The following is a 26,411-nucleotide window of genomic DNA, read 5'->3' as shown; positions in this document are numbered from 1 at the left end:
TTAATTTAGCACATTTTAGGAATTGAAGGGTATAAGCTGAAACCCCTCCTTTTAGCTATAGTCAAACCAATATTGCAAGGGCATAATATTTTTTTCGTTGAAGAATATTATTTTTGAATCATTAGATTTTGTGAAATATTTTTTTTTTCTCGAACTCAACAAGAGAGATATTGGTTTCTAATTGATAGTTTCTATAACGATTTTTAAGTGTAACAAAGAGTATAATTTTAAAACAATATTGGTATGACATGAAATATTTTATTTTTTTTAAATGTAAATAAATTATTTCGAAAAACACTCTTTACTTTTTTCCACTTCAAAGATAATAAAAAGATAAGATATTTTTTAACATTAGTAGAGAGTTTTTAAAATTATTATAATAGAAGTCATATCATGGATAAACTCAAAAAACCGAAATCTTATGAAATATTTACATAAATATCCTGCCAAATTTATTCTTTACTTTTTATAACTAATATAAATAGATAATATAACGACAACACACGATTATACACATATTATATATGGATTATATATAAATTATACATCCTTCAATTTTTTAATTTAAGTGGTCGGGTGAGCACCTATTTAGGCTGATTAGCTAAAGCCAAATGAAAAATATGAAAGAATTTTAACCAAAGACTAAAAATATAAATAAAGTTCTTATGTAGACAATTTATATTAAAACTCATCCTTTTATAGTGAAATAGTAATTTTTTGTAACAAAAGAAAGAATGACATAAAAAATAATATAAAAGAAAATAAATATTGAAAAAAATGTATGAAAGATCTAAATACCAGAAATAAGAGATGACAACAACTTTCTTCTTATATTTTATCTTTGTTGAGTATAAAAAATTTGGAAGTTAATCTCATCGATTTCAAATATTTTTTTCAACTCAAATACATAGAATGTAAGATAAGAGTATTTTAGAATATTTTTTTTATTTACATTGTGTGTCATTTTTAAAAAATTACTATTACTAACAAACTGATATGATATTCGAATTTGAATTTAAATGCAATTTGAGTAGTTTGCATTGAGGTTAAGCCAAGTATGGTGTCAAAAAACAAACTACTTGGCAATTTTAAGACAATATATGCAATGTTATATAATAACAATCAACTAATTTAACATTTAATGATTCAAAGAACAGATTTTTTTATATATATAGGTTATTAAAAATTCAAAATCTGTGGCTAGAGATATCGATAAACTTAAAATGGAGTCATAATGAAATAAAGTTTTTCCGGCTAAAGAATTAATTAAATTTTTAGATAGTCGATTGAAGTGAATTTTAAATTAAGGATAACATTTTCACTCGTATCATTATAAAGATAATTATTATTGAAATATATATAAAGTTTTAGAAATTGGAATTTCAAAATAGAAATATTTTTGAAAGATAATATCATACCAAATAAGAGTTCAAGTCGTAGCAAAAAAGTCACGTCGTAATCAAAAGATCGTTTATATTGTGTCAACCTTTTGTGCTTTGCCATAAATATGAGTTATTATTTTGCTTTGTGGCTATTTTTAGGTTCCAATGACACCAATGAGAATAGTGCAAAAATAAAATCATTACTATGAGATTTGAGAAAATGTTAGTATTTTTTCATATAGTGTTTCCTAATTAATATCTAACGATTATCTATAATTATTTAGAAGGTTTAAATTTTAAGGTTATTTACATAGTATAATTCAAATAACTCAGATATTTAACATGGTTAATGTCAAATATCAAAATGGAGTCATACTGGGGAAAAACATCACTCGCTAAAGAATTTTTAAATTTTTTAGATAGCCAACTAAAATGAGTTTTGAATTAAGGATAATATTTTCACTTACATTATTATAAAAATAATTATTATGGAAAAATAAAATTTTAGAAACTGAAATTTTAAAAAAGAAATATTTTTAAGAGATATCAATACACCAAATAAGAGTTCAAGTCGTACTAAAAGAGTCAAGTCATACCTAAAGAGTCATTCATAGTCTCAATACTTGATTATTTTGCCATAAATATGAGTTATTATTTTACTTCCTGACTATTTTGAGGATCCAATGACACCGGCGAGAATGGTATCAAAAAAAATAAATAGAAAAAATGGTTAATTTTTTTCATGTAGCGATTTTTATTAATATCCAATGACTATCTATATTTAACGAGAAAGTTTAAATTTTAAGATAAGTTACATATAATCCAAATAACTTAAATATTTGACATGATTAGTGTCCGCGCATCCGCGCGGGTGCTAATACTAGTACTACCTTATAGTTACTAAATTACGACTCCATTTTATCCTTCATTCTTGTGTGAGTTCCACATGCATCGGGGTCACTTTAAATATGCTACTAAAGTTTTAATTGGCCCAAATTATCGTCCAAAACTTACGCGGCTGATATCATCTTCCCTTTCAGGTGGAAGATCACAAGCCAAAAGCTTTTTCTACACAATCAACACAATAGTGCTATCACCTGTCTACTACTGAAAACTAGTAATGTGATTATAGTCAAATCGGCACCATTATTATATATATGCCAAAGTCATTTTATAATAAAAACTCATTTCCATCATTAGGCATTATCAATAGTCGACTTTCGCTCAATTATTATTCCAAATTCATTTTATAATCAACACACGTTCCTATCATTAGGCAATTGGCAGGGAAGTTTCTGGTACAGAGCGAGTCAAAAAAGGAAAAGGTTTGATTGTTACATAATAATATAATAATATATAAAGAAAGACTTCCAATTGACCATAGTAATCACATTCTCTTATAAATCTGATGCCTCACTTCTCATCCTAATTAATTCAGGACAAGCAAGAGGTTAGTACTTCTGCATTTCTCATTCTATATATGCCTTGCAAAAGAACTTTTTTTCTTTCATTCTTTGCGATCATTTTACACGAAAAGATCTTTTTAGAGTATATTGTATACCGTGGGAACTGTGTAACATGACGATTTTAAAAAATTTCATATAATATACACTTTGTAGAAATGGTAATTTTTGCTAGTTTTTAGAGGAACAACTGCAATTATGTACGCTGCAATCCCAAGATAACTAGAATCAGCTATATAAATCATCACTATCTATTTTTTCACTTTATGGCATGTCAATCTTTTGTGTTTCCATTTCTTAAAATGTATTGTATTTTCTTTTTTCATTTTTTGGCAAAAGAGTAGAAGTTAATACAGCTCCAAATTGTAATTACTTTGGGTTGATACAATAAAGTCTTAACCCTTATTTCCCCGTCTCTCTCTGTTGTAGGAATTGCAGTTTCAAGAAGAATGGCACATCATATTGAGATTACCCAAATGGATCATCAAATTCCACTACTTGTTCAAACTTCTGTAAATGAGGTCTCTCTCACACACCACGCTATACTTCTTTAATTCAAAAATAAATGAAGTAATATATATTGTCCTTCACTTTATGCTATCCTTTAAAAGTTATTTCCTCATCTATCACCTTTTTCTTTTACACGTTTCTTAAGAAAATATTAAATAGAAGATATTTTTAACTGTTTTACCCTTATTTATGTTTTAAGATATAATCTCTCATCATTTAGTATTTACTCATAATTGAGGTATTTGTAGTGTTATAGAATAATTAATATTAAGGGTAAAATAGAAAAAAAAATAATTAATTAAGTCTTGAACTTCTAAAATAAAAATTAATTTGAGATAACTATTTTTAGAAATCACAAGAGTAAGTAATATAACCCAAATATAAATTCATCTTTATTACTTTTGGGTAACGATCTCCGCTCTTCTTAAGGCATTATAGACTTTCTATTTTCTCTACTCACTGCTTATTTTTAGTAAATTTATTTTATTTTATTTTGGAATTGCGTTTTTCTTGTTTCTTTTTGTTTGTTTTTATTTCTTGTTACTTGTTATTTCAATTGTTTTTGTTTTCTTTTAGTTTTTGACTTTGATATAACTTAATCTAAGTGAAATGTTAAGAAAATCAAAAACTAGAATTTCGCATGCGTGTACACTTCTGGAGCTCACCCACGCATTTTTCTTTATTTAAGCATTAATAATTAATAGAATAAGTTAAAAAAAATAGTAGTAAAAGATGTTTATTAAATTAATTAAACAAAAGAGAATATTAGTAAGGGAAGATATCAAGCAATAATTATTTATATTAATGATAAATGGGGTTAAAAGTATAGAAAATCAAAGTGAGAGGTAATCGTAATATCGTAAAATACAGGGAAGGTTAGTGTAATAAAGCAAAATGTGAAGAGAAATCTCTGAAATAATTTTAATTTTTATTTTGGACAATTTTCAGTCTTGATTGGAAAAAGATGAGTGTTGGCATAATTGGTAAAGTTGTTGTCATATAACCAGCAAGTCACGGGTTCGAGTCGTGGAAAGAGTCTCTTGCAGAAATTTGGTCTAAGTCCGCTTAAGATAGAATCTTGTGGTCTGACCCTTCCTTGGACCCCGCACATAGCGGAAAATCGAAAAATGAGGAGAAAATCTTTCTTCAGATTTTTATTTTATCTGATCATTATTTATTGACAATTTATGTAAAGAAAAGAAACACAAAAGAAGGAAAAAAATATGACTCGTTAATTTCCATTAATTACAGATAGAAGAAGGGAGGAAACTGGATCATTTAATTGAGATAAAGGAAACAAATGGTCAAGATCTGTCAGGACTGAAAACAAACAAACCTGCAAATGAAATCCTTGATGAAATATTTGCGGATTTCAACGATTCATCTACCAAATGTTGTACCATATTCAAAGTAAGTGCGGGGTTACGTGAATCAAATCCAGATGCTTATAGGCCAAATGTGATCTCCATTGGTCCTTACCATAAACACAATCCTGAACTTCGCTACATGGAAAAGTATAAACTGCGTTACTTACAGCGTTTCCTCCGCAGGAAAGAGGGGATTGACGTGGAAAGTTGCATTAGGGAATTGGAGGATGAAGCATTAAACTGTTATGATGATATAGAAAACCTTGACAGGGATATTGTTGACAAATTTTCAAAAATATTGTTACTTGATGGTTGTTTTCTAGTTGAATACATTCGAGAGCGTTGTGGAATGTGTCCAGAAGGAGAATGTTGGATTATCCCTGAAAATTGCATAAATAATCAAGTATGTCGAGATCTGTTGTTAGTAGAAAACCAACTTCCTTTCTTTGTCCTCACAAAGCTTCATCACTTGACTATGGATGAGGAAGATGAAATACCATTCACAAAAATGGTGAAGTGGATCTTTTTTCCTTACTTACCGAAGATGACCCCTGCATCCTATCTTGAGAGTGAAGGTAATGCCGCAAAATTCAAACATTTACTTCAAGTTGTACATATGTCATGTCACCCTTTAGAGATTAAAAGTAGTAGCCTAACTGATCATGAGAATCCTAGTTTGGAAATGGAACAATATTGCAGGAAGAGCTTATGTTGTAATCCGTTGCAAATAATTAGGTCAAAAGATAAGCCAATAGATAAGGACCACCTAACAGGGCATAACGTCATGCCAAATGCAACGGAGCTTTCCGAAGCTGGAGTTAGCTTCGTAAAAGTCGGATATATTTATGATTACTTGGAGGAAGAAAACTGTGGAGATAACACAAGTTTATTTGATATCAAATTTGAGAATGGGTTAATGAAAATTCCTAGTTTTAGAGTCACTGATGAAACGGAGGCTCTCCTGCGGAATCTGATAGCGTATGAGCAGCGGTCGTCTCATGTACATGGTCCTACATATTTTAGTGATTTTGCAATTTTCATAGATTATCTAATCGACTCAGACAAAGATGTGAGTTTGCTTCGCCAAAAAGGAATTATCAGGAATAGGATAGGGGAGGACAAAGAAATAGCTACCCTTTTTAACAAGATCGGGAAAGGGGTCGGCGTTTCATCTAAGAACTTCTATTACAAAGAAGAATGCAGAAAATTAGTTCAACATTGTGAACAACCATGGAACTTAATGAAGGCAAGTTTGAGGCACAATTATTTTAACAGCCCGTGGGTAGGAGCTTCAACTGTGGCAGCTGTCATACTCCTCATACTCACAGCTATGCAGACTGTTCTAGCTTTCACAGGTGGTATTTAAATAGTTATTGTTCTAATTATACACAATGGTTGTTTGATTTTGTTAATCCTTCCAGTTTGGTTTTCCTTACTATTATTTGTGTATCCAATACAAGTTTAAAATGTCTTCTACATATATATACGTCTATGAGGAATCTTCTAAATCATCAGGCGTATAAATTAAATAGAGGTGTAATGAAAAATGAAAATTAAACTAACAAGTTTTTCAAGTTACAATCCTCTGCCTTTTCTTCCTTCTAACTTATGTTTTAAGTCAAATCTTATATGAATTTATGGTAATATTCAGACATTTCTTTAATTTTCGCAATATAATCATAGCAAGGCGTGTCTATCTTGGCCTTCTGACTAAAATCTAGTTAAGGTCTCAAGCAAAGGAATCCACTCTTCCCATCTCTTTTTATTTTAGGGGCAGAGGTGCTTTTCAAACTCCTTAAAACCTTATGCAATGATAAAAGTGTATAAAAAAGAAATGGCAAAAATAGGACACCATAATTTGTCTTTGGGGCAGGTCACTTAATCAAATTGGACAAAATTTTAAGGTCAAAAGTTAAAAGTTTTCCCATGGTTAAGTGTCCTTAAGTGTCCCGCCCCAAGGTCAAAAGTTTAAGACCAGGTAAATTCTACCGATACTCATTTAAATTAAGTTTTGTAACACAAAAGCCACTTTTTTTTTTAACACAAAATCATCTTTCTAAAGCCTAGTTAATAAATATATAAAAGTGGCTGGAAGATGCTATTTTTGGCCTGAAAATGATGTGGCTATCTTAATTTGCTTAATAAGAAAGTTAGTTTCAGAGACCTCCCTTCATGTTTTGGCTTGTAATACTAACTTCCGTTGTGGTTAACGATATTTACGCTTATTTTTTAATTTTAATTGTTTTTAATCTCACTTATTTTTTTAATAATTATCTTAGCCTATTAAAAAAGTTAAAATTTAACTAGTTTACTCTCATAATAACTCTTTTGTTAAATTGATTTTATTAATATTTTAAAATTCTGTAAAATAAAGACAACGAAAAAGTGAAAATCAAAGAAATCAAGAATTGAACATGGAGAAGAAGAGGACAGAAAACAAGATAAATATCTAGAGGAAAGAAACGAATCAGAATAGAAAAAAACAAGTGAAGAAAGAAAACATCTAATATCTGAAGTATATGAGTTAAAGTTGATCATGCCTAAAATTTTCATATGTGAAGAATTAAAGATTGCAAAGAGCCCTTTAATTAGGAGAATTTATGATTCATCAAATGCTGATTGTGATGATGATCAGGCTCAATATCCTTCTAGTGATACTTAATCACATTATTGATTCAATTCCAAACAAAAAATCCGTGGAGAGGAATTCCTGAATAAGATGGTAAGTTTAGAAGATAATCCTGATATCGTTTAGCAACTGGATAGAGACACTTTCGATGTCCCGCATGTTGATCGAGAAAATATTATTGTGAAATGTGATTATGAAGGAATTCTTCTAAATAAAAATATATTTATAAAAATTAATTTAACAGAAGTATATATCAGTAAGGTAAATTAATTAGTCTAGTTAGTAGTAATTTATAAATAGGTTAAGACAATTGCTACAAAAAAGAATATGTGAGATAAGCGTAATATCATAAACTATAAGAGAATTTATTGTTACGAGGCGAAATCTGAAGCAGACTTCTGTGAAATTAACCCTTTTTAAAAAAGTTAAGAAGCCATGTTGCTTTTCCGGGCAAAAAAAAGCATATTTCGACTATTGTTATATTTGTGTTAATTATGCTTTGGAAAGATGATTTTTATGTTACAAACAAAGGAAAAATGACTTTTATATTACAAAGCTTAACTTGAATGATTATGTAAAATTTACCTTTTAAAACCAGCTCCTTTCAAGGCCATATGTAAACTTATGGGAAGAAAGTCAACAATGAGAAAAGTTTTTCATGAGTTAGGTGACTTTATTATATCTATATTTTGGTGCAAGAATTACTCGACACATATGCTGATAGGATACAACATATCTGATGAATTAATCAATATGTGCACCAACGTACTGATCTAAACAATTTAATTCCCTATGTCTTTGTAAGATTTTTTTGGTTAATTAGATTGGTTCTAGACATCAACTTAAAGTGACTTTAGGTTTTCACATTTCTGCCAAGTTTTATTCTTTGGGGTTTTGACTTAATCCCCTATGATTTTGTATTTGTTTTTCTGTTCAATAAATTCAACCACCTTGAAGTGGACTTTTTTCTCTCAGCCTGAGAAAAATTATTTTTTTTCTCTGCATATCTTAAAAAAAACAAGTACTTTAAACAAATTCTCACTTTTGTCAGTTCATATTATCCCCACAAGTAGGGCGGCAAACGGTCGGATCAGGTCGAATAAGGGTGGGTCGAAAATGAGTAATGCAAAAACGGATAAATTATCTAACCCGACTCATATTTAACACGGATAGAAAATGGGTTAACCGACAATAATTGCTTCTTGAATAGGATCACTTTTAGGAGAATTCCTAGTTTTCCAAACTTAAGGAACCCCTAATTTGAGTCTTTACAAATGTTTAAGTTAAACTCATTAGTTATCCATTTGTTATCTATTTTCTAATTGGATAATATGATTTTTATCCATATTTGACTCGTTTTTAAAAAGTTTATTAGCCAACCTTTTTTTAGTAAATAATATAGATAAATAGATGTACTTTTATCCATGTTGCCACCACTACCCACAAGATGGCCATAAATCTGCGAATTCGCTGTTATGTGACTGATAGAATCATATCACATGCACTGCAGTTGCTTCACGGCCAAGGCACCCACATTGTTGGAAAAAGAAAAATATTCTCAATCACCAGAAACTATAAAATATATTATTTGGATCGGGAACCCGGGTAGTGCGGAATATAGCCAAACAACAGTGTAATGACAATAACAAAGACAATGGAAGTTGATAACAACGACAATTAAAGTAGATAAAGAAGACACAAATTTAACGTGGTTCGGTCAAAGTGACCTACGTCCACAAGCAGAGAGGAGCAATTTACTATAACAATAAGAGTACAAAAGAGAGTACAAAATTAGAGTAAACACTCTAATTAATCTCAAATACCCTAAGGGAATAACCTCACAAGATCACTCCAAAGAAAGGTTCACACAAGTGCTTCCCAATACTTAACTCTCATACAAAACACTCTTAATAAAGGAAGAAAGGAAGAAACAAGAAATGAAGATTCAAGTCTTGTTGGTGTGTCTAAAATGAACTAATAGCCTTCCCATTTATAGGTAAAAAAATCTTGGCCTCTTAAGTGTAAAAGAAGAGATACAACTTGTGCAAATGATGTCCACCACATAATGCAATATTTTTGGGTCCCAAAGAATATTGCCAACAAAGTGCAAAGATGCTTATCTGATATCTGAAGTATATGAGTTAAAGTTGATCATGGCTAAAATTTTCATATGTGAAGAATTAAAGATTGCAAAGAGCCCTTTAATTAGGAGAATTTATGATTCATCAAATGCTGATTGTGATGATGATCAGGCTCAATATCCTTCTAGTGATACTTAATCACATTGTTGCTTCAATTCCAAACAAAAAAATACATGAATGAGATGGTAAGTTTAGAAGATAATTCTGATATCGTTTAGGAACTGGATAGAGACACTTTCAATGTCCCGCATGTTGATCGAGAAAATATTATTGTGAAATGTGATTATGAAGGAATTCTTCTAAATAAAAATATATTTATAAAATTAATTTAACTGAAGTATATATCAGTAAGGTAAATTAGTCTAGTTAGTAGTTTTTTATAAATAGGTTAAGACAATTGCTACAAAAAACGTATATGTGAGATAAGCGTAATTGTCACGACCCAAAATCTCACCACAGCAGAGGCGGATCCAGGATTTAAATTCTGTGGGTTCAATTTTAAGATTTTTAACATTGAACCCATTATATTTTTAAAGTTATGGATTCATATCTACTATTTTTGCAATTTTAATGAATTTTTACATACAAATTTTTACTCCGCGTCGAAAGTTATGGGTTCAATTGAACCCGTAGCTAATACGCTATATCCGCCTCTGCACCACAGGCGTCATGATGGCACCTAGTCTCTAAGACTAGGTAAAGCTGATTTCAATTACATTTCCAAGCCATTGTTTTTTTTGAAAATAGAAACTAGCAGCGAAAATAGTTATGAATACAACAATCTTCCAAGACTGGTAGTACTGAGTCACGAACTCTAACTGAAAATATGGAATGATCTCGAGGATCGAATGTACAATATTGTTCGAATAAGAAATTTACAGTACAATAAAATGGAAAGACTCCAAGGGACTGCGATGACCAAGCAGTCTTACCTTGAATCCTTGCGATCATACTCAAATCTTTGTCCGAATCCAATATCTTCAATACCTGGCTCTGTACAAAAAAGTGCAGAAGTATAGTATGAGTACACCACGGTCGATACCCAGTAAGTGTCAAGACTAACCTTAGTGGAGTAGTGACGAAATACATTCAAGACACTCATTAGTCAAATAATCTGTGATTTAATAGAAGTGATAGCAAAAATAATAGAAAACAAATAGTAGTGATAGCAACACCAATCAACTAGTGATTTAAACAGCAAGGCAACAGGAACACCATAAATATTACTCAAACGAATAATAAATACAGGTACAACCAATTAATCAAGTCCGTCAAAATATACATCTTTTATCTATAAGTTTTTCAATAAAAGTCTCTAGAATATAATCCTTTTCAATAAATATATTTCGAATATACTTCCTTCAAATAAATATCTTTCCATTATAATTCTTTCAAATAAATATCTTCCGAATATAATTCTTTCAAGTAAATATCTTTCAAATATAATTCTTTCAAGTAAATATCTTTCAAATATAATTTTTTCAAATAAATATCTTTCAAATATAATTCATTCAAATAAATATCTTTCTAATATAATTCTTTCAGATAAAAGTCACCATGTGACACCTCATTTAACTTTTCTCGCGTGAGAAATATATTCAACATATCACATCAAATGGCACGGCAATACCTTCGTGTACTTGTCTCATTCTCACCCAATACATATATGTAGATCAAATCAATTGGCACGGTAATACCCTTCGTGCATTTATATCTTTCTCACCATGCATACATATAACAGTACCAACTAGGTGGGAGAAATGTCAATAACAATAAAAGAAATAAAGTGGAGGCACACATGAAGCAACAACGACTACAAGTCACATAGAAAACATAGGTGTACAATAACATCTCAAGATAAAGGCATGAATATATACACAACAAAATGATATCACAATATAATGTATGTCTCTCGTCCTCACCTCCATGGAAACACCCTTCGTGCCATGAATATATGATAATGTGATGACCCAAAATGTCATCTTTAAATTTGATAATTAATTCTGTGTTCTAAGACCTTGAAAAGCACTATTTGTCACTCCTCGACTTACGTGCGAAGTCCGTAAAAATTTTCGAAAAGTGTTTATGTGAAAAATGGATTAAAATGTGAACTAGATCCTTAAAACTCAATTGAGTTAACTTTGGTCAATATTTTGAGCAAACGGACCCGGATCAGTATTTTGACAGTTCTGTATCGTGATTTGGGACTTGGGCGTATACCCGAAATTTAATTTGAAGGTCCCTAGCTCAAGTTATGACCATTTAACGGAAACTAGTAATTTAAAGGCTAAAGATTTTCAAGTTTGACCACGGGGTTGACTTTTTGATATCGGAGTCGAAATCCAGTTCCAAAACTTTTCATAGCTCCGTTATGTCATTTATGACTTGTGTGAAAAATTTGAGGTCAATCTGACTTGATTCGATAGGTTTCGGCATCGAATGTAGAAGTTGGCAATTTTACAAGACTAAAGTTTCGAGTGAGTTCGCACAAGATCTAACTTTAAATGAGCATAACTCTCATGATACGAAGTGTTATATAGTTTATTACCTATCAAATGAAAACTCTATGAGTCTAGTTTCAAACGCTTTAAACCGTTCGTCATTTGGACATTCCTACAAGAAGTTATGACCAAATTACCAAAATCTGGAAAAATATAATTTTGCAGCAAATTGTGCGATCGCATAATCATTATGCGATCGCAAAATACATTGTGCGACCGTAAAATGGGTCGCAGACCTATCCAGTGCAGCCCAGATTTCGGCATCGATTTTGCGGTCCATTGTGCGACCCGCATACCCATTGTGCGGTCCATTGTGCGACCGCATACCTGAGTTCGGAGGGTCCATTTACCTATTTTCATAACCCGACCCCATTTTGATAAATAGGTGTTCGGGCATATTTTTGGGCAATTACCTGATGATTTTATAGAGAAGTTAGAGTGTTTTTGAGAGAGGAAGAAGCTCAAGTGCTTTGTTCATCAAAAATCTTGTTCAAGCTTTGAAATCCAACAAGAAATCCCTCAAGTTCTTCATCAAAGAGGTAAGGTTCTAACCCCTAATCTTCAATTTCGAGTTTGGGTAATGATGAGTGATTAAGAGTATGATTCTTGGGGTAAATATTTCTTATCCTATATTGATTATATTTCATGATTCCATACTCATTTACATCATGAATACGTGAATTTAGGGAAGAAAAATCAGATTTTTATAAAATCTTCCAAAAACACAAATTTAAGATTTAAAGGTCCATTTGATATCGGAATTGGATAATTTTTATATGGTTGAACTCGTAGCGGAACGGGTGTTCGGATTTCGTAATTTTTTCTGGGATTTGAGACGTGGGTCCCACTGTCGAATATTTAAATAAATTTCGGATTTTTATCCAGAAAATTAGTAAATTCATATGGAATTAATTCCTATGATTCGTATTGAGTATATCGAATTGTTTGTGAATAGATTTGAAGCTTTTGGAGATAAATTAAAAAGGAAAAGTTGTGGTAGAGTAATTGATTTGAATTTGCAAAGCAAGGTAAGTGTCGCGGTTAAACTTGACTTGAGGGAATAAAATCCTTAAATTATTTGTTATGTGAAATGCATGTGAACGACATATAGGCGAGGTGACGAGTGTCTATACGTCGTCAAATTAATTGTTTGCCTACTTACTTGAAAAATCATAAATTATTTTAAATCATGAATTAATTATTATAATAATTATTTCTCTCCTATTCTTTGTCAAATATTAATTCTTGAATTCCTGCATTAATTGTTACATGCTATTTGAATTATGTGTCTTAATTGTAACTAAAAAGTCCATATTGGAGGAACGGGTTGCACGCCACAACAAACTTATTAAAAAGTCCATATTGGAGGATCGGGTTGCACGCCGCAACAGACTTATTAAAAGTCAATATTTGGGGGATCGGATTGTACGCCGCAATAGACTTATTTAAAAGTCAATATATACTTGATTAAAAATAATTATATGAGAGGATTGAAAATGAATATATTGTGGAAGCGGTTTGCACGCTATAACGAAAATTGGTTGAAATAATAATGAATTATTACGGTTGAGTTGGCTTCAATTATTATAAATGAGTTACCTGATTTATTTCTATTATTTGTTGATGTTACTAATATTGCATACAGGTTAATGTAAGTGAACCGCCTTAGCCTCGTCACTACTTTGTCGAGGTTACGCTTAACACTTACCAATACATGGGGTCGGTTGTACGGATACTACACTCTGCACCTCTTATGAAGATTTCGGAGTTGGTCCAAGCGGCGTACCATAGACTTGCTCGGATTTCAGCTATCAGAGGAGACTTGAGGTATAACTGCATGACGTCCGCAGTTCTAAAGTCCACGTCTACTTTACCTTAGTTGTGTGTTTGTTTCTAAATAACTTTATTTTATTCAGACCTTTATTTGTATTATTCTAGAAGCTCGTGCACTTGTGACACTAATTCTGGGATGGTATTTAGACACCGTTATTTTTGTGGATTATTCACTACATTTCAGACTTTACTCCCGCATTTATTTCTTTGTTATTAATAAATTTAAAAATTGTTTTAAAATGGATAATATTATTCTAAAGTTGACTTTCCTAGCAAGTGAAATGTTAGGCACCATCACGGTCCGAAGGTGAAAATTTCGGGTCGTGATAGATAATATAAAAATAATTGTACGGCATCACCCTTCGTGCTTTTACTCTCATCCTCACCTGATAATATAAATGAAATGGCACGGCATCACCCTTCGTGCTTTTACTCTCATCCTCACCTGATAATATAAATAAAATGGCACGGTATCACCATTCGTGCTTCACACTCTCAATGGCACGACATCACCTTTCGTGCTTTACACTCTCAATAGCACGGCATCACCCTTCGTGCTTTACGCTCTCCCTCACATGATAATATAATTCAAATGGTACGGCATCACCCTTCGTGCTTTACACTCTTCCTTATCAAGCATATGTATATCATTAACAAGCAAAGTAGGAAGCATAAATAATATCAAGGAGAGTGTTTAAACCACAACACAATACAACAATTCATATCACAATTTGCCACTTGCCACAACCAAATTCCAAATATGTAGCAGAATCAATATATTTCTCAACAAATAGCCCAAGGCTCCACACAACGTATATAAAACCTCAAAACAATCAACAGAGGTAAAAAAAATACTCAGTATAGGGCAACACCTTCATTAATCCAAATTCTTGATTTTTATATTAACTCCTCAATTTAAACTTATTTAATAAATATTTTTAAGGATTCCATCATGAATTTAATTCCATGAAAAATATCAAATCAACAAACACACAGAATTCACATAAAATTCAAGTGACAATAACACGAAATTATTATATAAAATACAAACTTGACAAATAAGGAATGAGGCATGATAATTCAAGGATTTGCTAATGCCAACAATTATCCAATTTAATACATAAAAATGCCTAAAACTTTAAACCAATAAAATTTACACATATAAGCCCGAGTAAGTACTCGTCACCTCGCGTACACGGCTTCCAATTATCCAATGTCCACATAAGACTCAATGCCTAAGGGGTAATTCCCCCACTCGAAGTTAGGCAAGATACTTACCTTTTTGAAGTTATGCCGATATTCCAAATTCGCCTTCTTGCTTGAATTGACCTCCGTACAGCTCAAATCTATCCAAATTAATTGTATAACTTCATTAAAATTCGTCGGAAACAATTCCGGATAATAATATGTCGACTTAGAAATTTATCCTTAAAAGTCAATGCTAGGCTCGCCTTTCGGAACCCGGCATAATTTTTACGAAATCCAAACACCCATTCCGATACGAGTTCAACCATAACAATTTTATCAAATTTCAATAACAAATCGTCCTCCAAATCTTGAATTTTCCTTTTTGGAAGATTTTTCAAAAATCTTGATTTCTTCCATTTAAATCCGAATTAAATAATGAATATAACCATAGATTCATGAAATATAATCACTTTCGGTATAGAACACTTACCCCAGTCGAAGTTGTGAAGAAATCCTCAAAATCGCCCAAGAACCGAGCTCCAAAAATCCCAATCGAAAATGAAGAAATGACATATTTTCAAACCTTAAGTTTCTGCTCAGGTTCGCATTTGCGGACAAAAACTTCGCATTTGTAAATGAACAGTGTTTTCGCATTTGCGGACACAGACTTCGCATTTGCAGATGAAGAGTATTTTCGCATTTGCGGACATAGACTTCGCATTTGCAAATGAACAGTATTTTCGCATTTGCGGATAAAATTTCGCATATCTTCTCCGAAATGATCTGAAACTCATCCGGAACCTCCCGGACACAAATCATATATGAATTTCAATCATAAAATATGCTACGGATCTGCTCACATACTCAAAACACTGAAAAGAGGTCGTCTTGACCCGATATTAACCATGGTCAAACTCCCAAATTTCTTAACTTTACTAGTCTCTCAACCAATGATCCAAAAAATACAACCAAGCCCCTCGGGACCCGTCAAATCATACCAACAAGTCCTAAAACATCATACGGACTTAGTCGAAACCTTCAAACTACATCGAACAATGCTAGAACCACGAATCATACCCAATTCAAGCTTAATAAAACTAAGAAATTCCAACTTCTACATTTAATGCCGAAACCTATCAAATCACGTCTGATTGACCTCAAATTTTGCACACAAGTCATAAATGACATAACAGACCTATACAAATTTTCAGAACTAGATTCCGACCCCGATATCAAAAAGTCAACTCCCCGGTCAAACTTCCCAAAAATTCTATTTTTGCCATTTCAAGCCAAATTCCCCTACGGACTTCCAAATAATTTTTCGGACACGCTCCTACGTCCAAAATCACTATACGGAGCTATTGGAATAATCAGAATTCAAATTTGAGATCGTTTACACATAAGTCAAATCTCCGGTCAACTCTTTCCATTTAAACTTCAAAAATGAGAATTGTTCTTTTAATTAAATTCTGAATCTTTCGAAAACCAAACTCGATCGCACATGCAAGTCATAATACGCATTACGAAATTGCTCGGGATATTAAGTCGTTGAACGGGATATAAATTCTTAAAATGACAAGTCGGGTCATTACAGTAATATCATAAACTACAAGAGAATTCATTGTTACAAGGCAAAATCTGGAGCGACTTCTATAAAATTAACCCTTTTTATTAAGAAATTAAGAAGCCATGTGTAACGACCCGGCCAATCATTTAGAGAATAATAGCCCTGATCCCCTATTTACTGCTTCTCCCATATCTATTTCTGCTATTGTGACTTGCCGAGAGGTTTTGTTTTGATTTTTGGAGTGTTTTTGGACACTTAGTCCCTAAATTGAGGTTTAAACCTTAGGATTTGGACCATAGTCGGAACTGTGTGAAGAAGACTCCGGAATGGAATTTCATCGGTTCCGTTAGCTCCGTTAGGTGATTTTGGACTTAGGGGCATGTTCGGATTGTGTTTTGGAGGTCCGTAGCTTATTTAGGCTTGAAATGGAGAAAGTCGAATTTTTGGAGATTTTAACCGGTAGTGCACTTTATGATATCGGGGTCGGATTCTGATTCCGGAAGTTGGAGTAGGTCTGTACGGTTGAATATGACTTGTGTACAAAATTTGAGGTCATTCGAACGTGGTTTGATAGGTTTCGGCGCCAGTTGTAGAAGTTAAAAGTTTCAAGTTCTTTAAGTTTGAATTGGAGGGTGATTCGTAATTTTAGCATTGTTTGATGTGGTTTGAGGGCTAGACTAGGTTCGTATGGTGTTTTAGGACTTGTTGGTATATTTGGTTAAGGTCTCGGGGACCTCGGGTGTGTTTCAGATGCTTAACGGGGTTGAAATTTGGACTTAGGCCATTGCTGAAATTTCAGACATCTACTGTTTTCGCACCTGCGATGGGGATACCGTAGGTGCGGGCTCGCAAATGCGAATAAGCAAGCGCAGAAGCGGATTTGGGCAGCTCAGTCTAGGATCGCAGGTGAGAGGTTAGTTCCGCATCTACGATGCCCGCAGATGCGAGAGAGGAATCGCATATACGGTGAAGGACCGCAGAAGCGGACAGGTATCCACAGGCGCACTCACGCAGGTGCGGCCCCATTGCCGCATATGCGTACCCAGCCTTCATAAGTGACTTTCGCACCTGCGATGCTTTTCCCGAAGGTGCGGTACCGCAGGTGCGATGATGAGGTCGCAAGAGGGTTCGTTGTGCAGAAAAGAGAGAGTTTCGAGGGTTTGATTCATTTCTCCATTTTTGGACTTAGGAGCTCAGAAATTGGCGATTCTTTGAGGGATTTGCAGAGAGATCTTTGGGGTAACGATTCCTTACTCGTTTTTGGTTGTATTTCATTAATCTATAGTTGTTTTCTCCATTTAATTTCGGATTTAGATTGAAAAGTTGGGAAAATGGGGAAAAAGTTCCCCAACCGAATTTCTCAGTTATGATTGGGAATGGGTGTTCGTATATTGTGACTTTTACCCGATTCCGAGACGTGGGCCCGAGTCGACCTTTTAGGACGAATTTCGGAATTTTTGTTAAAGTCTTGATTTCATTAATTAGATGAGTCTATTATAATTGTATTTATGATATGTAATTGCTTTTGGCTAGATTTGGGCCATTCGGAGCCGGATATTCGTGGGAAAGGCGTTGTGACCGATTGATTGAGCTTGGTTAGAGGTAAGTGGCTTGCCTAACTTTGTGTGGGGGAAATAAAATCCCCTTAAGATTTGGAACTATTGTGATATGTGAGCACCGTGTATGTGAGGTGACGAGTAGGTACACGGTCTGGTTATGGAAAAATCCGATTTTCTTACTGAGCAGCAACATGTTTTCCTTTTTATTTTGAGATATACCATTTTAATGAATATTAATCTATTTTTATTCTTAATTGAGTTATTTCAATATGTGTATCTATCCTATTTAGTCTAATACAGTATGTCTACGTGTCTTAATTGCTTATGTGAACTCTGTGCAGCATGCTTAGTGAATTTCCTGCTTCTTCCTTGACTGGTACTTAGTCTAAATCGTAAGACTTCGTGATGTAGTTGTATTTCTATTGTTTGCGCTGTATATTTAATTTGGGACTACGGAACGGTATTCCGGAAGATCCCCATGTACTGCATATTTACTTTGGGACTACGGAACGATATTCCGGAAGATCCTCCTGTACTGCATATTTACTTTGGGACTATGGAACGGTATTCCGGGAGATCCCCCTGTCTTGCATATTTACTTTGTGAATACAGAACAGTATTCCAGGAGATCCCCCTGCACATTTACGTTTGGGACTACGAGACGGTATCTCGGGAGATCCCCTGTTGTATTTCTGTGTATTGAGCTGTTACCTTCTATAAATTCTTTCTTGTTAAATTTCAGTTTTTATTTTACTGCGATATTTCATTTTTGGCCTTGCTTTATTATTATATTCCAGTAGGGCCCGGACCTGACCTCGTCACTACTCTACCGAGGTTAGACTTGGCACTTACTGGGTATCGATTATGGTGTACCCATGCTACTCTTCTGTACATGTTTTATGTGTAGATCCAGGTACTTTTTATTAGCCCCGCTACTAGCTTAGAGTGCTTGCTGCTGTACGGAGACTTCAAGGTATATCTGCCGCATCTGCAGACCTCGGAGTCCCCCTCTATTCCCTCGTATGTCATTTACCTTTCTTACTTCTGTTATTAGACTCTGGTGTACAGAGATACTAGTTTCCTTTTGTAGCTTGTGACTTATGATGTTCCGGGTTTTGGGATTACTATGTATTTTGAACAGTTAGTTGTTTAATTCATGTTTTTATTTCATTATTCCGCAAATGTTAGGCTTACCTAGTCATAGAGACTAGGTGCCATCACGATGTCATACGGAGGGAAAATTGGGTCGTGACAAGTTGGTATCAAAGCTCTAGGTTCATAGGTGTCGTGAGTCACAAGCTGATTTATTAGAGTCTCGCGGATCGGTACGGAAACGTCTGTACTTATCTGCGGGAGGCTATGGAACTGTTAGGAAAATTTCACTACTTTGATTCCTTGTCGTGCAAAAATTGTTGACTTCAAAAATTCTAAACTTCTGTGTTCTATTCTCTCACTGATGGTGAGGACACGTATAAGCGGATCTGATGACCAGGCACCCGCGCCCCCTGCTAGAGCCGCGAGGGGCCCGGGCCGGGGTAGAGGCTAAGGACGTCCACGTGGTGCAGCCAGAGCACCTGCACGAGCTGCTACAAAAGAGCCCCCAGTAGCTCCAGATGGAGGGCAGACACTTGAGGCATATGTTCCTGCACCAGCCCTCCAGGAGACTCTAGCCCAGTTTCTAAGCATGTTCAGCACCTTAGCCCAGGCTGGTTTGATTCCACTTGCTCCTGCCATATCTCAGCCCGGGGGAGGAGCACAGACTCCCATCGCCGGTACTCCAGAGCAGCGGGTTCAGGTCGACCAGGTTCCAGAGATTGTACCAATGCAGCCCGTAGCTCCAACTCAGCCCGAGGTTAAGGCAGCAGCTTCTGAGATGGAGCAGTTCAGACTTGAGAGGTACAAGAAGTACCACCCACCTACCTTCATCGGATTGGCTACAGATGATGCTCAGGGTTTTCTGGAGGAGTGTCATCGTATTCTCTTTACTATGGGTGGGGTTTCTTTTACTACTTTCCAGCTTAGAGGGGCAGTCTATCAGCAGTGGCGTGCTTATGAGTTGAGTAGTCCGGCTGAGGCAGCTTCACTTACATGGACTCAGTTCTCGGACATGTTTTTGAGAGAGTATGTCCCTCAGAGCCTCAGGGACTCATGGTGCGCGGAGTTTGAGCAGCTGCGCCAGGGTGCTATGGCTGTGTTAGAGTATGCAGTTCGCTTCAGTGATTTGGCCCGACATGCACCGGACCTTGGTTGCCACAGTTCGAGAGATGGTTCGACGATTTATTGAGGGACTCCACCCCAGCATCCGGATTAGTATGGCCAGGGAGTTAGAGATGGATATTTCTTATCAGCAGGTTGTGAGTATCGCTAGGAGATTGGAGGGCATGCTTGCCCGGGATAGAGAGGAGAGGGAGGCCAAGAGATCTCGAGAGGCTGGTTCTTATTCTGGTACTCATGCCCCAGCAGCTCGCCATGGTAGGGGTTATGTGAGTCGCCCCATCCATTCAGATCTTCCAACCGCCAGTGGTATTCCGATCCCTTCTAGGCCCCAGGAGCCTTATTATGCACCGCCAGTATCTAGTGTGCCTCCTGCACGGGGTGTTCCTAGCGGCCAATCTAGCAGATCTGACCAGAGCCAGTCACATCAGCCACGCCCTCCTAGAGCTTGTTTTGAGTGTGGCGACACTCACCATATGGCGAGGGATTGCCCCAGATTTAGGAGGGGTGCACTGTCACGACCCAAAATCCCACCACAAGCGTCGTGATGGCACCTAGTCTCTAAGACTAGGTAATCCGATTTCTATTACATTTTGAAGCCATTTTCTTTTAATTAAATAAGTAACCAAAACTAACAACGGAATAAGTATGAATATACAACCTCCCAAGACGATTAGTACTGAGTCATGAACTCTAACTGAATACATGGAATGATCACGAGGACCGAATATACAATACTGTTTGATTAAAATTTAACAGTACAATGAAATGAAAAGACTCCAAGGGACTGTGACGACAAAGCAGCTCTACCTTGAATCCTTACGGTCCCACTTTAACTCTGCTCAAGTCTGATATCTCCAATACCTGGCTCTGCACAAAAATGTGCAGAAGTGTAGTATGAGTACACCACAGTCGGTATCCCATAAGTATCAAGACTAACCTCAATGGAGTAGAGACGAGGTACAGTCAAGACACTCACTAGTCTAATAACATGTGCAATATAATATACAAAATACTAGGAAACAGATAGCAATAAGGGTGGGATAAAACAACCAGTGGTATGCGCAGCAAGACAACAAGAATACCATAAATATCACTCAACAATTAATAAATACATGTACGCCTAATTAATTCAAGTTTTTCAAATAAATATCCGTCACATATAATTCTTTCAAATAACTCTCTTACAAATGTAGTTTTCTCAAATAATTATTTTTCAAATATAATTCTTTCAATAAATCTTTTAAAATATAATTTTCTCAAATAAATATCTTTCAAATACGATTCTTTCCTATAATTCTTTTTGAATAAAAGTCGTTCCAAATAAATATTTTTAATATAATTCTTTCAATTAAAAAGTCATCATGTGACACCTCATTTCATAATCATAAAAATACGGGTCTCAACCTATTTTCATATTTTCACGACACCTCGTGCCCATAATTAAATCATCATATTTTCTTGGCACCTCGTGCCCTCATTTCATATCACAACTGCACGGACAATTCACGTGCTAATTATCATTATCATTTCATCACAGCACCTCGTGCCCACATTTTATATCACAACTGCACGGATAATTCACGTGCCAAATATCCTCATTATTTACTCACAGCACCTCGTGCCCACATTTCACTTTATAATTCGCCTGGCAATGGCCACAGGCTCCCAATTTCAATATAAATCAGATTGTTATCAATTTACCAACAACAAGATAAATTGCACAAGGTATAAAAATAAACACAAGCAAATCACAACATCACATGAAAATTATCAACACCACAACCCCACATCATCACATAACGTCCCCGACAATAGCCACCCTTATCGCTCCTATTGCCACCCTTATCACTCCTATAGCCACCCTTATCGCTCCACCCAGACAATATCAATAGCCACCCTTATCGCTCCGCCCAGACAACATTCCAACAAATACGACAACAGTGAAATGCCACCCTTATACCCACATAACATCAACGGTGAAATGCCACCCTAATCTCCCCAAAATAATAACTCACACAACACAGCAATTTACACGAAAAATTAACACGACAACATAATCAAATCAATTCATGTCACAATTTGCCCAATGGCCACAACCAAATTCCAAAGATATAACAAAAATCAATTAATTTCACAACAAATAGCCCAAGAATCCACACAATGTATATAATACCCAAAAACAATCAACAGATATAGAAATTACTCAGCATAAAGCAAAACCTTCATTGATGCAAATTTAGATAATTATATTAACACTTATTCTTAAGCTCGCTTAAATTAATTATTTGCATAAGAAAATTCATATTGGAATTTAATTTCCAAGAAATATTAAACCAACAATACTCACAAAATTTCATAAATATTTCAAGTAACAATCACATCAAATTATTATATAAAAACAAATTCAACGATAAGGATTTAGGCATGGCAAACGGATGATTTAATAATTTTCCATAATTTCTCAATTTACTATACAATAATGCCTAAGACTTTAATTCAATGAATTTTGCACGTATAAGCCCGAGTACGTACTCGTCACCTCGCGTACACGGCTTTTAACATTTCATAAATGGCACATAAGACTCAATGCCTAAGAGGTAACTCCCCCACTTGAGGTTAAGCACGACACTTACTTTTTTGAAGTTAAGCCGATATTCCAAAATAGACTTCTTACTTGAATTGACCTTCGAACAATTCAAATCTATCCAAATTAATTGTATAACTCCATTAAAATTCGTCGGAAATAATTCCGGATAATAATATGTCGACTTAAAAATTTATTCCAAAAAGTCAACAAATGTCAACGCGGGACTCGCCCCTCGGAACCCGACAAAATTTTCATAAAATCCGAACACCCATTCCGATACAAGTTCAACCATACCAATTTTATTGAATTCCAATAACAACTCGACCTCCAAATCTTAAATTTTTGTTTTTGGAAGATTTTACAAAAATCTTGATTTCTTCCATTAAAATTCGAATTAAATGATGAATATAATCATAGATTCATGAAATATAAACACTTTAGGATATAGAACACTTACCCCAATCCATATGGTGAAAAATCGCCTCAACAATCGCTTCAATCCGAGCTCCATAGCTCCAAATATGTCAAAAATTTTTCGGCCCCAAAATTTCTCTTCGCGATCGCGAAGAAAAAACTCCCCAACTCTTCCAGACAGCCTCTAGTATAATGGTCATAACCTTTTGTACAAAACTCCAAATGATGAATGGTTTAATTTTTTGAAAACTAGATTCCAAGAGCTATAATTTTTATTTGTTTATCATCTCCAATTCCTTATATATTTTGAGATATAAGCTTCCAAAGTCAGCCCTATGCAACAAAGATTTTCAAACTCTTCCCGGACAGCCTGTAGTATATCTACTATAACCTTTTTTACACAACTCCAAATAACAAATAATTTACCTTTATGAAAACTAGACACAAAGGGCTACAACTTTCATTTTTAGATAATCTCCAAATTCCTTATAGATTGCGAGATATGAGCTTCCAAAATCGGGTCAGTGCGACAGGAGTTTCCTCTACGCGATCGCGAAAAGGCTTCCGCGATCGCGATTCACAGTCTCCAAACAGCAAAATTACGCTTCGCGACCGTTTGTCCATGATCGCGATGCATACCTCTGTGGCCAAAAACTAGCAACTAAAAATGGCCTAAAAATGGTCCGAACCCACCCCGAAACTCACCCGAGCCACTCGGTACCCCGTCTGAGCATACCAACTAGTCCCAATACATAACACGAACCTGCTTGAGGACTCAAATCACATCAAACAATATCAAAACTATGAATCACACCTCAAATTAAAATCTATGAACTTTGAACTTTCAAATTCTATATCTTGTGTCGAAACATATCAAATCAATCCGGAATGACTTCAAATTTTGCACACAAGTCATAAATGACATAACGAAACTATTCCAATTTCTAGAATCGAATTCCGACCACGATATCAAAAAGTCACCCCCCGGTCAAACTTCCCAAAAATTTAACTTTCGACATTTCAAGCTTAATTTCACTACGGACCTCCAAATAATTTTTCGGACATGCTCCTAATTCCAAAATCACCATACGGAGCTATTGATATGATCAAAATTCAAATCTGAGATCGTTTACACATAAGTCATATCTCCAGTCAATTTGTTTTTTATTTAAGCTTCAAAAATAAGAATTATTCTTTTAATTAAATTCTGAATCTTCCGAAAATTAAACTCGACCACACTCGCGGGTCATAATACATATTACGAAGCTGCTCGAGACCTTAAGTCAATAAACGGGGCTTAAATTCTTAAAATGACAAGTCGGGTCGTTACATGCACCTCCACAGACTTCTCAGCCACAACGTGCCCCACCGGGTCCTTAGGCCATGATTACAGCACCAGCTGCCACCCCACCTGCTCAGCCAGCTCGAGGTGGAGGTCGGGGAGATAGAGGTCGCCCTAGAGGGGGAGGCCAGGCCAAATATTATGCCCTTCCTGCTCGTACAAAGGCAGTCGCTTCTGATTCTGTCATTACAGGTATTGTCCCTGTCTGTCATAGAGATGCGTCAGTATTATTTGACCCAGGCTCTACATATTCTTATGTGTCCTCTTATTTTGACCTATATTTGGGTGTGTTTCGGGATTCTTTGAGTTCCCATGTTTATGTGTCTACTCCTGTGGGAGATTCTCTTGTTGTGGACCGCGTGTATCGGTCATGTTTGATTGCTCTTAGTGGTTTTGAGACCAGAGCCGATTTATTATTGCTCAGCATGGTGGACTTTGATATTATTTTGGGCATGGACTGGTTGTCGCCCCATTATGCTATTCTTGATTGTCACGCTAAAACCGTGACGCTGGCTATGCCAGGTTTACCGCGATTAGAGTGGAGAGGTACCTTAGAGTATACTCCCAACAGAGTTATTTCTTTACTTAAAGCTCAACGAATGGTTGAGAAGGGGTGTGATGCGTATCTAGCTTATGTGAGAGATGTCAGTATTGATACCCCTACAGTTGAGTCAGTTCCAGTAGTGAGGGACTTTCCAGATGTGTTTCCAGCTGATCTTCCAGGCATGCCGCTCGACATAGATATTGATTTTGGCATTGATTTGTTGTCGGGCACTCAGCCCATCTCTATTCTTCCATATCGTATGGCTCCTCCTAAATTGAAGGAGCAGTTACAGGAATTGCTTGATAAGGGCTTCATTCGGCCCAGTGTGTCACCTTGAGGTGCTCCTGTCTTATTTGTGAAGAAGTAGGATGGTTCTATACGAATGTATATTGATTACCACCAGTTGAACAAAGTCACAGTGAAGAATATGTATCCATTGCCTCGTATTGAAAATTTTCAAAATTCATTTTCAAGTGAAAATTAAAAAATTTATGACCAAACACTGATTTCTAAAAAAAGTGAATATTTCAAAAAAAAAAAGTGAAAAAGATTTCGTGGCCAAACGGACTCTTAATATCTCCCTTTACCAAAAACGGAAAAACTCTGTGCACTACTTCATTGATGTAATATTAACAATCAGTTTAAGTTATATATAATTTATTTTTTTATTATCAGACTGGTAATATAAAATTCTTTATTGTAATTTAAACTCAATTATTAAAATAAAAAACGGCAAACGGTCGGGTCGAATATGGGTGGGTCAAAAATAGATAATGCAAAAACGGATAAGCTATCCAACCCGGTTCATATTTAACTAGTGAATTAGTCGCGCTTCGCGCGATCAATAAAAGGTTTAATAAATTTAGAAAGTGATTGCTTTGTTTAGTTATTAAAGTTAATAAAGAACGTGGATTTTTTTATATTTCATATATCTTCTAAATATACTAACATATTCCAAGAAAGAAAAAAAATCAAATGAAATTTAATGTGTTAACTGTAGTACTTGAATCCCAATACACATTTTGGGATGTACGTCGAATCAAAAATTGTTTGCATTAGGTATTTTGATCCTCCTTTTATAATTTTAAAACCACTCCATCGGTTCGAAAACAAAGTTTTGAAATTTGGTATTTTAGAAAACAAAGTTTCATAGTATTATTTTTCCTT

The 26,411-nt window shown here is 34.9% G+C and overlaps 1 protein-coding gene across 3 annotated transcripts; it reads left to right on the top strand.

Annotated features, from left to right (window-relative positions):
* The first annotated feature begins 2,774 nt into the window (after positions 1–2,774).
* LOC107766078 (putative UPF0481 protein At3g02645) lies at positions 2,775–6,202 on the top strand. 3 transcript variants are annotated; one of them, XM_016584791.2, is made up of 3 exons: positions 2,775–2,832; positions 3,275–3,366; positions 4,607–6,202. In XM_016584791.2, the coding sequence occupies exons 2-3, from the start codon at positions 3,295–3,297 to the stop codon at positions 6,086–6,088; spliced, it is 1,554 nt and encodes a 517-aa protein (XP_016440277.1). In that variant the 5' UTR covers positions 2,775–2,832; positions 3,275–3,294; the 3' UTR covers positions 6,089–6,202. The 3 variants fall into 3 exon arrangements, with proteins under 3 accessions (XP_016440277.1, XP_075101318.1, NP_001311828.1); XM_075245217.1 differs by lacking the exon at positions 2,775–2,832 and adding an exon at positions 2,881–3,006; NM_001324899.1 differs by lacking the exon at positions 2,775–2,832 and having other exon boundaries at positions 3,295–3,366; positions 4,607–6,088.
* The last annotated feature ends 20,209 nt before the right edge of the window (positions 6,203–26,411 follow it).

Source organism: Nicotiana tabacum, chromosome 23 (assembly GCF_000715075.1).
Source record: "Nicotiana tabacum cultivar K326 chromosome 23, ASM71507v2, whole genome shotgun sequence".
Lineage (NCBI taxonomy): Eukaryota > Viridiplantae > Streptophyta > Magnoliopsida > Solanales > Solanaceae > Nicotiana > Nicotiana tabacum.
Note: the sequence above shows the minus strand (reverse complement) of the source record. Positions and strands in the feature narration are given on the sequence as shown.

Excerpts from the sequence above, each read along its gene's own strand:
- LOC107766078 (XM_016584791.2), top strand. The coding sequence starts at position 3,295 with ATGGCACATCATATTGAGATTACCCAAATGGATCATCAAATTCCACTA. Across the intron at positions 3,367-4,606 it reads TTCAAACTTCTGTAAATGAG|ATAGAAGAAGGGAGGAAACT; the intron begins GTCTCTCTCACA and ends CATTAATTACAG.